The sequence below is a fragment of the Eptesicus fuscus genome, chromosome 13, assembly GCF_027574615.1.
Source record: "Eptesicus fuscus isolate TK198812 chromosome 13, DD_ASM_mEF_20220401, whole genome shotgun sequence".
NCBI classification, from domain to species: Eukaryota; Metazoa; Chordata; class Mammalia; order Chiroptera; family Vespertilionidae; genus Eptesicus; species Eptesicus fuscus.
In genome coordinates this window covers 66,672,107-66,690,433 of record NC_072485.1, presented here as the reverse complement: position 1 = coordinate 66,690,433, position 18,327 = coordinate 66,672,107, and the positions used below count along the sequence as shown (strand labels likewise).

General features: G+C 40.8%; 1 protein-coding gene across 1 annotated transcript; it reads left to right on the top strand.

Moving 5' to 3' along the window:
• The first annotated feature begins 10,022 nt into the window (after positions 1-10,022).
• LOC103290810 (olfactory receptor 4C16) lies at positions 10,023-10,952 on the top strand. The gene has a single exon (XM_008146707.1). The coding sequence runs from the start codon at positions 10,023-10,025 to the stop codon at positions 10,950-10,952; it is 930 nt and encodes a 309-aa protein (XP_008144929.1).
• Positions 10,953-18,327: the final 7,375 nt, after the last annotated feature.

Sequence of the window (18,327 nt, the reverse complement as noted above, 5' to 3'; positions counted from 1 at the left end):
CCGGGTTCAATACTAATCAAGAGCACATGCCCAGGTTGCAGGCTCGATCCTGGTAGGGGGTGTGCAGGAGGCAGCTGATCAATGATTCTCTCTCATCATTGATGTTTCTATCTCTCTCTCCCTCTTCCTTCCTCTCTGAAATCAATAAAAATATGTTTAAAAAGATGTAACATTAATTAAAATAAAAAAAATAAAATGTGTGTTTTCATTTTTGAGGAGAATATAATCTATATGTATAATTCACACTCACCACCACCATTACCACCTCCACCTCCACCTTCTAATCTCATAATCAAGTACTGCCATACCATTTCAGCACTCAAGTTTATAATTACCATCAAATTGGCACCAGAAAGTATTATTTTTAGTCATATGGGCTAATGAGAAAGGAACACAATGAACTCATAAGTCTGTAAAGCATTTCCATCAATTGAGTACATAATGTTATGTTCACCAAAGCTTCCCAATAGTTCTGGTTTAGACAAGCGGTGGCAGAATAAATATTTGAGTCCCAAATGGGATATTTATCAGGGCTCTCAATACCATATTCACAAGTGGCAATTTAATTTCATACTTCTTCTGAGTGAACAATTTTCCTAATTTTATGTCTTACAGTTCTGTTTTGAAAGCATTTGAATCTGTTCGTATAAAGATTATATTTAAGTGTAATTGGTTCTTAAGTAACCAAGACATACTCAAAATAAAACTTTATTTTTTATCTCTCATTATTCCTTTAAATTTATTATGGTGTAAGGAAACATTTATCTGTGCCTAAATGAAAACTCAGAAAGCTTTAGAAATGTTCTTCTCATTATTAGGTAATACAGAGCCCAAATTCCCTTAGATTTTAGATATGGGCTCAATTAGAGAAGGTGGGAGAAGCAGTCAGGGGACATACAGGTCTTACTAGACCCAGTATCTTAACAAGTGGCTTACTGTTACTGGGCTGCCTGGCAAATGTTGAAAGCTTTTTATTCCCCTTCCTTTTGGGGGCTTTTTGTAGATCTTTTAATTCTAGTACCATTGACATAGTAGGAAAATGTCTATTATGATTTCTGTTGCCGTCTTGCTTAGTCCTTAGAAAGCCAGTGGTTACCTTCAAAATACTGTCCTTGGAATTTCAAGTGGCCCTATTGGGCTGGTTCCTGGAAGACCTCCTATGGCTCCTCTATGGCATTCCACAGGGAAAGGATCATGCATCTCTGCCCTAGGAATGCTATTAATATAGAAACACTGTTGATGTAGGCTGATGTCCACCAGCCACCCTCATCTGAATCCACCTGTAAGTCAGCCAGTCTCTCTTGCTTGCCTAGATTTTCAGTCCCTTGGGCTGAGCAATACGGAGGAACATGCTAGGTTCTCAGAATAGCACTCTGAAATCCCCCTCCATCACACACACACACACACACACACACACAAACACACACACACACACACACACACACACACACACACACACACACACAGTTTGGGGTGATTTCCCCTAAGCTGTTCTCAAAACCACTCTCCCACTTTATACTCTGAGCAGGTTTATATCCTTTGTAGGATACTTACGTTTATCATTTCCTTTGGTTTGGAGATAGGCGCACGTGATTTGGGCACATTTTGTAACTTCACAACTATTGTGTTTAGTCAAAATTTTAGCTTCGACAGCTTGTTATATAAGAAATGTTAATTCATAAATAATTTGTGTTGATGCTGGACTTCAAGATTATTTTTATTTAGAAAGGGATTGTATATTATTCTGATTTGAGAAACATTTGTTTCTACTCACATAAAAGACATTTAATGGGGGGAGTGCAAGTGGGGTGGAGGGGGTCAATGAGGGAAAAAGGGGGACATCTGTAATATTTTCAGCAATAAAGATAAATAAAAGTAGAAATAAAAAACCACACATTTATGGACCAACGTTTTTACATTTTAACTTTATCTTGTGGTCAGAGAAAACTTCAAAGCCTCCTAGGCAGGACATGACTTTCAGATGATGAAAAGAAGCCAGGAATCTTATATTCTTACTAGAGGCCCAGTTCATGATTAAATCATGCACGTGTAGGGTCCCCTAGGCCTAACCTGCCATCCAGGCCATATCCACTGCCCCGCAAAGCCTAGCACGCTCCGCAGACACTGCTAGCAGCCTGCTCCCTGCTTTTGATGGCAGGGGGTCCGCTGGTGCTGGAGTGGACACACAGCTCCCCGCTTTCGATCACAGGGGAGCTGGCTGTCTGTGCACTGGTGCACCAGGCCTTTCGAAAGCCTCCGGCGCGGTGGAGGCTTTCGAAAGGCCTGGTGTGGGAGCAGACAGACAGTCAGCTGTCCGCTTTGGCTTTCGATCGCGGGGGAGCTGGCTGGCTGTCCACTGGTGCACCAGGCCTTTCAAAAGCCTCTGGCGCTGCGGAGGCTTTCGAAAGGTCTGGTGCCGGAGCGGACAGACAGCCAGCTCCCCCGCTTTCGCTCCCTGCTTTTGATGGTCCGCAGCAGGACATGGGCTCGCTGCCCCAGAGGCCCCTTCTGTGCCGCAGCACAGCCATGGCGCAGACGCTGAGCTCGCGCCGCCGCTGGCGATGTGAGCTCAGCATCCCGCGGGCCCAATCGGCCACCCCAGCCACCCTGAGTCCCGCCCCCTGCGCCTCCTGCTGGCCCAATCGTGGGCGTAGCGGAGTGATGGTAATTTACATATTACCCTTTTATTATGTAGGACTAGGGGCCCAGTGCACGAATTTGTGCAACTTGAAAGAAACTGTGGGCTGCGAGGCTGCAGTGGGCATAGGGGTGGGTCTCAGACCATCCTCTGTGCCCCTGGTCCCCTCTTTGCTGGCAGCCCCACTCCCGCTGCCACTCCCACATGCTGATGGTGCCAGCCTTGCTCACACCCGCTGACAGTGTGGAACGATTGGGGCCAGTGCCAGCAGCAGGTGTGAGTGGTGACTGCTGCCCCCATCACCCCTCAGGAGCAGGGGTAAGTGGAGAAGCCCTCAGGGGAGATCGGGGCCAGCAGCAATTGCTTGCACTCGCTGATGGTGCTGAGCTATCAGGACCAATGCCAGGTGCCGGCAGTGGGTGAGAGTGGCGGCTCTGGTGTCGGCAGCGGGTGCGAGCAGGGCCATCGCTGGTAGCAGGTGCGAGCAGGGCTGGCACTGGCATCAGGTGAAAGCGCCGGTGTGTGGGGGAACCACAGCACGGGAGCAAAGAATTTTCAGTAACCACCAGAGGCTCGCCCTGATGACAGTGACCAGCACCCCGCCTTGATCTGGAGTCCCCACTCATCTGCTCCACCATCCTGCCGTGGCCAACACCCGCCATGTTCCACGCATGCCCCCTAGTGGTCAGCACACGTCATAGTGACCAGTTGTTCGGTTGTTCGGTTGTTCCGGTTGTTCCGCTGTTCGGACTATTTACATATTAGCCTTTTATTATATAGGATTCTAATTTCTGCTACTTCTCATTTTCAGCAATAACTCAGCTTTTGTCATTTTAAATAGTTTGAGTATTGCTTATAATATTCTGCAGGAATTGAAATTCCTGGAAGCAAGCATAATAACTCAAAAAGCTGACAAACAAAGCAGTTCTTAGAACTGCAGTCACCCAGCAGTGTCCCACTTTAGCATTAACAAACCTTCAACAGAGTTGGAAGGGAGGTGGGAGACATGCAGAGCTTTTGGGAAAAAGAATGGTATAGTAAGAATTTAGTATAAAATATCCCACTTAGAGGATCTATACATGTTTCTCTGACAAGTATTTACATTGCATTTTCACAGAGGAACATTTTGCTGAATGTTATAGGTGAATTTCAATGATCTAGGTAAAAACTATTTGGTGTTGGTAAAAATAGCAAGGAGTGCTGGCTTCTGGATGTATTTTTCAAGGGAGAACCAGCAGAATTTAGTGTCAGATTGTGTGAAGGAAGAAGTAAAGAGCGACTTAAAAGGATTTTTGGCCTCAGAAATGGACAGGATGGAATTGCCATGAACTGAGAAAGGAGCATGGTGGTCATGGTTGTGTGAAGGTTGAGGGGTTGTAATCGGGTGTTCAGTTTTTTATATATTCTGAATTTGAGATGTTGATTAGACAACAAAGTGGATATTTGGACAGGCAGTTAGTTATATGAATCTGGAGTTAGGGAGCATGGTCTGGGATGCAGATATACATTTGTAGCTCTTCAGCAGTTCCCTACCATTTAAGGTCAAGTGACTGGATGCATTTACTGAGGCAATATGCATGGACAGAGGAAAAGAAGAGAACCTAGGACTGATACTGAACAATCTTAACAAGTCAGAGAGGAGAACCTGAACCAAGAAAGGAGAATAAGGAGTGACCTGTGAAAGAGGAAGAAAACCAAGAGACTAAGGTAAGTTGGAAGCTGAGTGAATAAAGAATGTCCAGAAAGTAAGAATGGTATATAAATCTAATACTGATCTAGGATGTAAGATGATGGCTGAGAACTGGCCATTGGATTTAGTAATGTAGAGGCCATTTGCAATATTCACAAGAAGTTTGTTAAGGTGGAATGGTGGAGAAACCTGCCTGGTATTGGTTTAGATGGACTGGGAGGAAAGGAATCTTGAATGGGCAGGGGATCAATATTGTAGTAACTACCTATGATGCTAGGACCTACCCACAGTGGGTACTTGAACTACAGGAGGGAACACTTTGTAACCTATATGAATGCCTATCTGCTGGCCTGTGAACATGAAACTAATACAAAATAATGTTGAATACAAACCATAATTGAAAAATAATCCTATGTAATAAAAGCCTAATATGCTAAGTTTCCCATTGTCTGGTCATCTGTTCAAACAATCAAAGTGTAATATGCTAATGATATCCTAAGGCCACTCAACCACTTGCTGTGATGTGCACTGACCACCAGGGGGGGGGGGGGCAGACAGTCGACTGGTCAGCCAGTCGCTGTGATATGCACTGACCACCAGGGGGTAGATGCTCTAACTGGTAGGTTAGTTTGCTGCTAGGGTCTGGCTGATTGAGACAGGCTAGACATGCTCTGGAGCCCTCCTGCAATCCCTCCCCAGCTGGCCAACCTCCCGCATCTCCTCCTCCCCCAATTGTGCACCAGTAGGGTCCCTCAGCCTAGCCTGCAACCTCTCACAATCCAGGACTCCTTGGGGGATGTCAGAGAGCCAGTTTTGCCTGATCCCGCAGGCCAGGATGAGGGACCCTACATGTGCACAAATTTGTGCACCAGGCCTCTAGTAGAATAAATAAGAGAAAATATGAAATTCTTCTAACATATTTTAATATGAAGGGGAAAAATAAATGGAAAAAGTAGTTGATCTTCCAATGAGGTGGTGCTCAAGTCAAATAATCTCTCCTCTGCAGAGAATTCTCTCCACAGCAACTTTTCCAAGAGGAGTGTTGTTTTTAGGTTGCAGAACAGCTAGCTTATAGGGATCAAGATTCTACCACAACAGGCAGGGAGTCTGAATATGAGGCCACAAATGCTGGAGGGTGGGCAAAGGATGCGATGCAAGTTTGTAGAAATTCTTTTCTGATTGCTTCAAGGTGTCTTTGTGAATTAGAAAGAGACTGGTTGAGAATGAGGAAAGAGAAGAAGGTATTGGGATTTTAAAGATAAAACAAAAGATGGAAATAGTCCTCTAGCACATGTGGTCCTTTATCACTAACCATCCTAATCATCCTTTATTCATTTTAGAACAGGATACATGGACTGTGGAATTGCAGATGGGATATGACTGTAACCTATGCCATCATATCCCTGATAGGCAGATATGTCAGAAATGACACTAATGTAGGCATTGGGCTCTTCAGCCTTTTAAATGCTGAAGTTTAGGCTGATATATAATTTCGGATGAACACCAAGGTCAAAGGTGACCTTCACAGCATTTTTATTAAAAGCCTCTGCAAGATACTCAAATTTGAAAAACAACTGTCCACACATTGACAAGGTACTCTTATGTGCCATGTATACAAGCAATGGAAACTTCAAAGGGACCCACAGGTTTTGAATGTGAAGCTGGTGCTGTGCTCATGCTCAGAATGTGGAAGGGCGAGGAGCGTGATCTTAGGAAGATGCTCTGTGTGCGGGCAGAGTGTTGGCATGCACTCATGGATGGAGAGAAAAGGAAAGAGGTCTCAGCCACAGTTTGCGATGGACAGGGTACTGGAGACAAAGATGCCATTCAAGGTGGCTGATGTAATGTCTTCAGAGAATTCTCTCACTATGTTGGGGAATTGTGTCTGCTAGTAGGAGCCATTTTCAGTAGCTTAATGGTAAGATTTATTGCCAAAGCTTCTGACCAAGAACCATTGGCTGCTAGAAGTTATCACTGGGGAATGGATAGACAAAAGTACCTGTTAGTGTGGAAGTGGTTTTGGCACCAAGCATTCTACATAATTAAAGCATTGCATCAGCCTTGGAGACCAAGAGACCATGTTGGAAGGTGATGCTGACCACAGTTTCCCATGTACATCAGGGAATACACTTTTCCCTTCCCTGCTTCATGAGCCAAAGGCAGGGCTGGAGTCCAAGGCATCTGTAACTAAGGCTGACCTAAAGAATACATCATTGTCGTCACCTCAATATAGCTTATGACCCCCCAAAATTACACCTTAGAGAAATATTTAGCATATGTGTGTAAAAATCTACACATTAGCTAATGAATCATATTGTGTTTTTTAAATGGAAGACTTTATATTTTAGAGCATTTTTATGTTGAGCAGCAAAATTGATCAGGAGGTACAGAGATTTTCCATATACCCTGTGGGCCCCCTCCCCACATCTGAATAGCCTCCCCCCATCATCAATGTCCTCTACCAGAGTGGTACATTAGTTACCCTCAGTGAACCCACATTGGCACCTCATAATCATCCAAGTCCATAGTTTACCTTAGAGGTCTCTCTTGGTGCTATACATTCTATGGGTTTGGACAAAAACTAGTATATAATGACACGCATCCATCATTATAGTGTCATACAGAGTAGTTTCACTGCCCTAAGAATCCTCTGTGCTCACCTATTCATCTCCCCTCCCCCCACACGTTCGTATTGGGTTATTAAATTACAATATAGGGTTAAGGTAAATCTTTCTTTAATTAGGCCATCTTTTTTTAGTTCTTCACTTCTAAGTAATTTCTTATAGGCAAAAGTACCTGCAGACAAGGTCTGCCATTGGAAGATACCAGATCCACTTGGGGCTCAAGATTCTGGAAGTTCATCTATATATAAGGGGGTAACAAATCAATAAGAGAGTAAAGATGATACATCTCATGATCATTTTCCAAACAGAAGATCTTATTTTACTTGGCTAGGCTTCTGAGCTCAGGCTAAACTTTGGGGAACGAAGAACTTTATGATATCATGTAATACTCTAAGATCCTTTATTTTCGTGGCTCTCCTAACCTCTGAAAGTCACCTTTAATTAACATAGGTATGTAGATATAGATGGAAACATTATTATAAATATACTTCTTATTAATAGAGGCATAATCATATACCTCAAACCTAACTTTCTAGGTCACATATTTTAATACTATTAAATGCATAAGGGAAAGTCTTTCTGCTTTAAAGAAACTCTCTTCCTCTCACAGGACACCAGTCTATTTTAGTGTTCTAAATTTTTTCTTCAAATATGATACAGATAAATTGGGTAAGAATGGAACCTCTGGCTTCAGGCACCACACTCTCTTCCCTGGATTATATGTGCAAATAAATGATAATAACAAGAAGAGTTTTTGTCTCCTAATGCATGGAGGGACAGCTAAGGGCACTCGATGGGAGCAGAGTAGTTTCTTGACGTTCTACTTCCTCTTTCACCTAAGACACTGTTGTTTCTTCTTCCTGCTTTCCAAAGGGGATGAACATACTTGACACTGATTTCAAGTGTTCTAACAGGTAAGTGACAGATGATTGATATCTTTATAGTCAGGGGAGTATTATTACAGAACAATCCAACATGATTTGAAAATATATTACCGTATGTCTTATACTGCTCCTACTTCCTCTGAGACAGGAAAAGAAAAAAAAATGTTTTAAAAAGTTTATTGTTAATGTAGTAAATAAGTAGGATGAAAATAAGTTTTGGTATAAAACAACGTTTTGAATCCAACAAATGTTTTACAAGCACTAGGTCTGTGAAAAGCCATCATTGTGCGGGGAGAGAAAAATGAATTCCGTGCCTTAAGGTTTATTAAAGTTTCTTGAGATGGCAGAGTGCAGAACAGTTTACAATGATTTTCATGTTCAGTAGCTGAGCAAGATACATCCTCATTATGGGTATTACAAGTTAGAGGAGAATATGTCTAGTTAGAAGTTAGAGAAACTGTTAATAGAGGTAAGGGCCTGACATAGTTGCTAGAGAATGCTACCTCTTCCATCTCCTTTAAATGGAAGATTGTAAATCACAGTCTGGAATTATTATGCTTCGCATGCTGCTAATACAGTAGCATAAGAACATATTTGCAGTTGATGTGCATTTGGGATTTAGTTTGAAAAGCTGAACAACTGCTTCTCATGGAAAGTTTAGAGAAACCAGGACAATGTGAAGGTTAAAAACTATAATGAAGGTGAAAAGTAATGCGTCATATGCATTGGAGGGAGACTTTGTCATTCTTATTCTGGGATTCTGAGGGATAAAGAATTTTGGTACAATCTATTAATTTTCCCACAGAGAATGCTAAATTTTTCATAGAAATAAAATGAGTATAGGGGTTCTCCCTAAGATAGAAAGAAGTTCAGTAGAACTGAGTCAGGGAGAGTTGAGTAGTTTAAGAGAGAGTCTTTAAGGAAAATACTGATTCTCACTGTGGTCTCCGCAATAAAAACGGACTTTTAGGATGAAAAGATCCACTTACCACTCTGTGTTCCACTCTCATCTATTCTCCACCTTTTCCCACTTATTTCCTTTAAGCTCTTCCTCATTATCTCCAACCCAACACGTGGTCTTTTTTATCATAGTTTCAACATACTTAGTTATTCTAAAGTTGGCTAAACTTGCTTGGAAAGTTCAGGTAAGTTATTAGAAGATGTGCTATTTTGCTAGTGTGGTGTTGCCTCCGGATCATTGTTACCCATTTTTGTTACAAGTTCCTTTCAGAACCCAATGATGAAAGGTGTTAATGTACCTCTGGAAATAGTGAATGTGGTCATCAACAAAGACAAGCACTAAAACGAACATCAGTGTCGGGAAGATAGGAACAGTGTCAAGCTCTCCTTGCATTCTTTCAAGGCCAAGGATTCATATAAACAACGTCAAATGCTTAAGGTAATCCTTTCTCTGGGTGTCCAAATCCCCAAGTCTTACTTGACTGTGTGGGCTATTCTACTCCAGGGTGTGGAGCTGACTTACTAACTTATTTAAAGTTGATCTCAGGTTTTTTAAAAAATTTATTTATAAGTTGGGAGCGTGTTTATCTGTTTACTATACATAATAGGTAGAAGGAGGCCACATTAGATTAATGATATGTGTTTTGTAATTATAATAGTACTAAAACAATCAGATATGATATTTTAAGAGGTAATAGAGAAAGTTCAATGTAAAAACACTCTAAGCACCTACATGGCACAAGACATTGGGTTTGGCATGATGGAGAATATAATCCTGAGAATATGTAGTTTCCAAAGATTCTTATTCCAAAAAGGAAGCTAAAGGAATTACACATATAAGTGAATTTCAGCATAGTATGTAATAATATAAGAAAAGCTGCAAAGTGAACCTTTAGAGAACTGGAAAGAGAATTTCCTTTTTCACAAAATGATCACCAAAGGCTGCCGCTGGAGAGTTGTATTTGAAGGGTACTGTACGAAGGTACAAAATTCACAAGCTTATTTGAGACTCATAAGGACCCTATAAAGTAGTCATACAAATTCAGGATCAAAGAGTTGAGATGACATAATAAGAAACCACAGCTACAATGTCCATGATGAGGAATATTTATTTTTCTTGAGATATTTCATAAAATCACATATTATGTCATGAATTAATTCCTTTATCATTATTATTTTTGCAGATAAAATATTTCACATTCACCCTTGTCCTCTTTCATGAAATCATGCAGCTGAATAATAATGTGACTGAGTTCATTCTACTTGGATTGACCCAGGATCCTGTTAGGAAGAAAATAGTGTTTGCCACTTTCTTGCTTTTCTATTTGGGGACGTTGCTGGGGAACTTTCTGATTATTACTACTATCAAGACCAGCCGGACACTTGATAGTCCAATGTTTTTCTTCCTTTTCCACTTGTCCTTATCTGATACCTGCTTCTCTACCTCCATAGCCCCTAGAATGATTGTGGACGCCCTTTTGAAGAATACTACTATCTCCTTCAATGAGTGCATAATACAAGTCTTTTCATTCCATTTCTTTGGCTGCCTGGAGATCTTCATCCTGATCCTCATGGCCCTTGACCGCTATATGGCTATCTGTAAGCCCCTGCACTACATGACCATCATGAGTCCGCGGGTCTGTGGCGTGTTGGTGGCTGTGGCCTGGGTGGGGTCCTGTGTGCATTCTTTAGCTCAGGTTTTTCTGGCCTTGAGTTTACCTTTCTGTGGTCCCAATGTAATTGATCACTATTTATGTGACTTGCAGCCCTTGTTGCAACTTGCTTGTACAGACACTTATGTGATCAATCTTCTCTTGGTGTCCAACAGTGGGGCCATTTGTACAGTGAGTTTTGTCATGCTGATGTTCTCCTATGTGATCATCTTGCTTTCTCTGAGAAACCACAGTGCTGAAGGGAGGAGAAAAGCCCTCTCCACCTGCGTCTCCCACATCATCGTGGTCATCTTGTTCTTTGGTCCTTGCATTTTTATATATACCCGCCCTGCGACCACTTACCCCGTGGATAAGATGATAGCTGTGTTTTATACACTTGGAACACCTTTGCTCAACCCTTTGATATATACACTGAGGAATGCGGAGGTGAAAAATGCCATGAGGAAGTTCTGGAGCAAGAAACTCGTCTCAGATGACAAATGATGAATGGAACTTGCAAATTTTTCTTCATAGTTTGGACTGATCTAGAAGAAGCCCATAGAGAATATTATCTTCTTATTGTGGAGTTAATATGATGCTAACTTGGGGCATTAGAATTAGTTTCTTCCGGAAGAAAGGCGATGTGCACACATATACCGGGTGGTGTCAAGTCAGTGATATTTATTTATATACTAGAGGCCCAGTGCACAAAATTCGTGCATGGGGTGGGGGGTCCCCTCAGCCCAGCCTGCACCCTCTCCAATATGGGACCCCTCGGGGGAAGTCTGACTGCTGGTTTAGGCCCGATCCCGGCAGTCAGACATCCCTCTCACAATGCGGGACTGCTGTTTTCTAACTGCTCACCTGCCTGCCTGCCTGATCACCCCTTACTTCCCCCCTGCCAGCCTGATCACCCCTAACCACCTCTGCTTGCCAGCCTGATCGCCCCTAACTGCCCCCCTGCCGGCCTGGTTGTCCCCAACTGTGCCCCCACCAGCCTGGTCGCCCCTCACTACTCCCCCTGCCGGCCTGGTTGCCCCACGCAGCCTGCTGTTCAGTCATTTGGTCGTCCCTCACTAACCCCCCTGCTGGCCTTGTCACCCCAGGCAGCCTGCTGGTCATTACTGTTACTGTGATGGCATTCTGGACAATTTGCATATTCCTCTATTATTAATATAGATTTTTATTTTTATTTATTGATTTAGAGAAAAAGTAAAAGAGAGAGAAACTGATTTGTTGTTCCATTTATTTATGCATTCATTGGTTGATTCTTTTAAAAAATACATATTTTTATTCATTTGAGAGGAAGGGAGAGGGAGTAAAAGATAGAAACATCAATGATGAGAGCATAATCAATTGGCTGTCTCTTGCATGCCCCACACTGAGGGTCAAGCCCACAACCTAGGCATGTGCCCTGAATGAGAAATGAACTGTGATGCTCAACCATTGAGCCATGCTGGCTGGGCCATTGGTTGATTCTTTTATGTACCCTGACTGAGTATCAAACCCATAACCTTATAGTATGGGGATGACCTTTACCCAACTGAGCTATCCAGCTAAGGACTCCAGTCAATTTTAAGTAGAAGAAGATACAGCCCAGGAACAAACAGCCATCACTGTTTCCTGCTGTGTCTCTGCCTCTCTTGCCTGCCTACTGTCACTGTGATTTTGACCTGTTTTTTCCCCTGCCCTGCTTCATGTTGGCGTGTAGTGTTCTCTGTTTATACTTATAACTTATGTACTTATGTCCATTGTTTAGCAGGCTCTCCTTCCAGTGTCTCATTTATTAGACACTGTGTTCTGAATGTCTGAGCATAGACCTTCAACTTGCTTGTTCTTCCTGACTCAGAAGAAAGCTTCATATTAAAATAATAGGATCTTCATGTTTTAAGGGACAATGTATATAATCTAGTTAATCTCCCTTCTATTTCTTGGGATAATATTTTAAAATTTTCTTATGTTTACCTAGATCCTTCTAGTACAGTGATAGAATATGGTGAGAAAGTTCACATTTCTGAAGGAGTTTTTTTTTTTTTTAAGCTTTTGACTATTGAGGTTGCACTCATTATTATTTTTCTAAAAATTACTTTTATTTCCTTCAAAAATGATCCCTTTGAATTTTGGGGAAGTGCTAAGTTTTCTCTTGAATCATACCAATTATGATAATTTGTTTATAACATTGAGTTATTATGATTGGCACATAGTGGCCCAAATTAAGATAGATATATTTATGTGGGTTAGAAGTAAAGGAGACAGTAGTTGATGGTAGGGAATTTTAAAATAATAACCAATTAAAGATAGATAAAAAAATGTTATAACCAGAGGAGGATTTCTAGGCTTTGAAAGTAGAATAGTTACATCACAGGTATGAATTATTTTTAGCGAGTTTTAATATAATCCAGAAAAGACAGTAACTTCAGAGAGACTGAGATATTTGGATGAAAAATGTATTAATGCAATGGAGAGGGATACCCACCTTTTGTCACCATCTGTCAATATCGTCGTCTCTAATTACATGATCACTAAGAATCTTTCTGATTTCAATGTTTTCTTATTTGCATTTTTATCTATATAGAAAAGTCAGCATGACTATTTGTTTTAAATTTGGAACTTCTATTTCTGTTTATAAATTACTAAATTATATTAAGGTTACTAAATCTGTGTTAAATTTTGTCATACCAGGAACTTTAGAACTTCTTTAGCATGAGAAAAAGGTAATAATTTCTCTGTGTAGGAGTGGAAAGCTGTGAAAATGGAAAGCGGGGTCATTTAGGTACTGGGAGTGTGATGGGATAACTTAGGGTATGAAATTTGGTTATAGGAAAGACAACATAATGAGGAAAGGCTTTGTGGAAATAGGGACATTTAAGTCTGACCTTAAGTATGTTAGGAAAAAGCTGAGCACCGTCAACATCCTACATAATAAAAGGGTAATATGCAAATCGACCGAATGGCAGAAAGACCAGTTGGCAGGGGGGTGGGGCCAGCGAGCAGGTGGCTCCAGGTCAGGCAAGGTATGTGCCAGTGGCAGAGGGAGGGAATGGAGATGGGATGGCAGCGACCAGCAGTGGCGGAGGGGCAGTGAGGGCAGGGGGTGTGTGTGGCACCGTCCCCTGATCGGCCAGGCCAGTTGCCTCCCGCAGACAGAGGCCAGGTGGCAACCGTGGGGTGATAGGGGTGGCACTGTCCCCTGATCCCTGTCCTCACCTCCCGCAGAGGGAGGCCAGACTGTGGGAGTGGACTTAAGCCATCAGTAGGACATCCCCTGAGGATTCCTGGACTGTGTAAGGGTGCAGGCTGGGCTGAGGGACCACCCACCCAGTGCATGAATTTTCATGCACTGGGCCTCTAGTTAATAAATATTAGCCTTGGACATGGAAGCAGAGGGAGGCTCTTAAGAAATATAATAAACTATGGGCCCGGTGCATGAAATTTGTGCACTGGGGGTGGGGGGTCCCTCAGCCCAACCTGCCCCCTCTCACATACTGGGAGCCCTCAGGGGATGTCCTACTGATGGCTTAGGCCCGATCCCCATGGGAAGCGGGCCTAAGCCGCAGTCTGGCCTCCCTTTGTGGGAGGCAACTGGTCTGATCAGGGGAAGGCACCAGCCCCATCACCCTGCTGCTGCATCCACTGCTAGTCACCGCAGCCACCAAGGTGTTTTCATCAACACGGACTCCAGTCCCTTCACCAAGAAAAAATGACAACTTTCTTTAGGCATTTTCAAGATGTGTCTTTCATAGGATATGCATTTCTTTCTTTCTTTATTTTTTTTTATCCTCACCTGAGGATATGCTTCCATTGACTTTTAGAGAATGTGGAAGAGAAAGGGAAAGACAGAGAGAAACATCAAAGTGAGAGGAACACTTTGATTGGTTGCCTCCTGCATGAGCCCTGATCTGGGCCCCGGCCGGGGAGGAGCCTGCAACCTAGGTACATGCCCTTGATCAGAATCAACCCAGACCTTGCTGTGGGCAGGCCGAGGCTCTATCCACTGAGTCAAACTGGCTAGGGCAGGATATAACATTTCTTAGCCCTCCAGCAGTGGACCTTCGTTTTTTTCTTCAGAAGTGTGGTGGAAAAACCCTAGATCACCTTTTTGGATTCTTATTACCCAAGTTACTAAGAAAATTACCAGTGGCATACAGGAAGCTTAGCCAATGTGCAGTCAGAAAAGGTGTTTCCTCTATAGTTCACACCAATCACGGGCTGGGCCCTGCCCAGACCTAAAGCCTCTGGCCAAAGCTTTAGACCTAGGAAGGGGACCTCCAGCTCCCTGTGATTGCAGACACTGCCCATTGGGCAGGGGACCCCAGCTCCCTGCAATCTACCACAGGAGCAGACCCCCTTGCAGGAGCTGACCCCCAGTTGCCTGCGACCCATCGCAGGCTCCCTGCTGGTGCCCAAGGCCGGAAAAGCCTCCGGTGGATGGTTTCCTGGTGGGCGTGGCTTGTGGGTGTAGCAGAGTGATGGTTAATTTGCATATTACTCTTTTATTAGGTAGGATGTATTAGGGTTTATCCCTGCATAGAAAGAAATAAAGCTACTTTTAAGACCATTTGGTCACTGACCATAAAACTTACATTTAATATTTAACATCACATATTTGAAGCAATTTAAAAAGACTTATTTGACAGCACACTTGAAAAGTTGAAGCAAGAGCAAATTAAAATCACCAGTTTATTTTTACTGGTCTTGTCCAAGAATCACCACGGGAATTGCCTGTGAGATGGCACCCAGGTCCTCTCATACCCTTAAATACACCTGACTGCAGCTTCCCCAGATGCCTCCAAGCCCCATGCATTGAGGACCTTGCTGCTCATTACTGCGTTGGAGGGAAAAAAGATGAGAGCTTTGGGTGTTTCCCCTGCAGTTTGTGATATAATGCTCATTCCTTTTATGTGTATACAGAAAGTTAATTTTCAAAATATATTTATTTTAAATATAATTAGAAAGCTGAATACAAAGCATGAGACTTTTTTCATTGCCTTTCTCCCCTAAGAGATCTATTTGATTTAGAATAGATTTTTTTATTTTTTTTTTATCTGTTGTCATGAGTTCAAGAAGATAAGGATTTCCCTTCAGATATTGACTGGAATTAACTGATGTTCAATATGTGAGTTCCTATTTTTTCTTTTCCTTTTCCATCTTTTTTTTCTCCCTTTTTTTGCTTTTGCATGCCTGAGTCTATGTAAAGTTAGTTCTTTGAGTAGCTATGGAATAATCTATCCTTATCTGCTTCTTTTCTTAGGAAATTATATTTTCCATAAATACTAGTATGTGTTCTAAAAGTGTATCTCCTTGGTAACTATTTCTTTTATAACTTTTATGGGCTCCTAATTCATGTCAAAATTGGCATTTTAATAGTTTACAAAATAATTTTAAGAGGTCTGTTTTAACAGGAAATGAACAAGGGGAATGCTCTCTTGAAATCTGGCTTGAAACTTGAGATTGTTAGATGCTAGGACAGGAGGCTATGAGAAATAGTGGTGTTTTGTACTCTACTTCAGATAGAAAAGCAATGATACAAAACTATAAAAGTTTGAAAAAATGACCATATAATTGACGAAAACAGCAATAATAAAAAGAATAAATATTGTAAGGACATGGAAAAATTAATTGATGACTTTGATAAATTAATTAATAAATAATTTAGTAAATCACTTGTTTTAAAAACATTAGTTATTTGCAGCTGGGAGAATCCATGAATACTAACATTCTTATTTCCTGGAGAGGAAATAGATATCTATGTATCTATAAAATAGCACTGAGGTCATCTATTCTTCAGGGTGATGAAGGCACTATAATTTTCAGTCCTTTCCTGTGACTAAATCTGTTTTCACACTCAAAATAGATCTCAGTGATTTGTATCATGGTAGATATGTCATATGGAGCCAACATTTAAATTTCTGTCTACTTTCCCATAACAAGAACATACCACATCTTATTTCTGTTCTATTGTCAGGTATTTAGATCACTTCTATCTTCCAAATTTAAATGAGTCTGCAATAAACACATTTCTGAATGCTTTCTGGATAGTTTTGCTCAGTTGCTCATAAAGTTTTATATGAACAAACTTAAAATTGTACTTTTATGAAGTTGATGAGTGAGAATAGTATTTCATTACTGTTTGATTTGCATTTCCCTGAATATTTTTATATATGCTTTTGGCCAGTTGGAATTTCCTTTCTGCATATTGCTTAGTCAAAGGTTTTGCTGTTCTAGAAAAACGGGTTACGTACTTATATATTATTGATTTGCAGGATTCATAAATAGGTACCCCATTTTGCCACTTTTAAAAATTTTGATTCAAATGGAATTTGTCATACAGAAATTTTAGACGTATTATATATATTTTACAAATTTGCCTTTTGTGCTTTGCTTAAAGAAATGTTCCTTCTTAAGATATAAACCCATTCTAAATTTTTCTTAAATATTTTTCTCATTTTATTTGATACATTTGCATCTTTGGCCATCTAGAACATACTTTTTTGTGCCTTCTGAGTAATATATTTTTTCCTCTATAAGGAGATTCAAAGTCCTAACATCAGTTACCAGTAAGTCCATCATTTCACATCAGTTTGAAATCCCAACTTAAACATGGAATAAATTCCAGTATATTTATGTGTTTATTTATTGACTGCCTTTAAGTCCACTGTTGTGTCTTTACCAACAACTGTTTTGTTGCCATAGCTTGATAATATATTTCCGTTCTGAGAAGGGATGTCTACCTTCTTCTGTCTTCCTTTAAAAAGTTAGCTTAGCTACTCTGGATATGAACTGTTTCTGAATTTTGGAACCAACTTTTCAAATTTTACAAAAAAATTTTGTCAGAATTTTTGTTTTAATTATTGACCATATTGGTTAATTTAGAAAGAATTGACACCTTTTAAATTGCTATTCCTTAATCATAAACCTGGCATATCTTTTTACAGTTGTAATTCTTTTATATACTTAAATATAATTCTATATTAAAGTAAGGGATTCTATTTTTCAGGCTAGAATAGGTAACTCACAGTTAAAAAGAACTTTTAATTGTTTATTTTAAACAAATCATACTACAGCTCAGGACAATTGTAATTGGAGTTTTGTGATAGTTCCAGAGATTTTGCAAGAAATTAGATCACATGGTATTACTTGGGGTTGATGGATGGAATTCAAATTAAAAAAAATCCATGAACTCCCTAAAATCCTATTAAAATTCTCTTTGTATGCCAAATGTTCATTTTTCTAAAACAATTTCATAGGAACTCAGAGGAAGTAAAATACATTATTCAATTAACATTATAACCCTTCATAAACAGGCTAATCAATGTGTAGGATTTATTTTTTGTAAAACTGAGCTTTGAGTTTAGCAATTTTGTGATACATTTCAGATCAGGTTGCAGAGAGGAAGTAAGAGATGTTGTATAATATTTTGCACCAAAGAAACACTTCCTTGTAACTAAAATATTCCAGGACTTGGTCCAATGAGTGTGCAGTAAGCCTGGTAAGGAAAAAAAGTGGTCCAATTCAAGGAACTGCATGCAGGGTGGTGAAACAGATGGAGTGTAAAAGGATTTCTGGATGCATTTTGCTCCTCCAAGAGTGTGTCTTAAAAGCAAGCACCAGAAAGGGTGACTGAAGGACAAAAATGGTGAGAACTCCTGGGTTAGACTGGAAAGTGAACTGGGAAATAAGGTCAATTTCAGGAAGTCGTAAATGCACTAAAAGTCCCTACAATGCAGCAACACTTCCCCCCAAAGACCTGCTTGTTGCTCTTTTTCTCCCTCCACTTACAAAATATGTTCATGAAAAGATCATTTAAAAAAACTTTTATTGAATTTATTGGGTTGACATTGGTTAATATAATTATATAGGTTTCAGATGTACAATTCTA

What these genes read in the sequence shown, in the direction of transcription:
- LOC103290810 (XM_008146707.1), top strand. Translation starts at nt 10,023, where the DNA reads ATGCAGCTGAATAATAATGTGACTGAGTTCATTCTACTTGGATTGACC.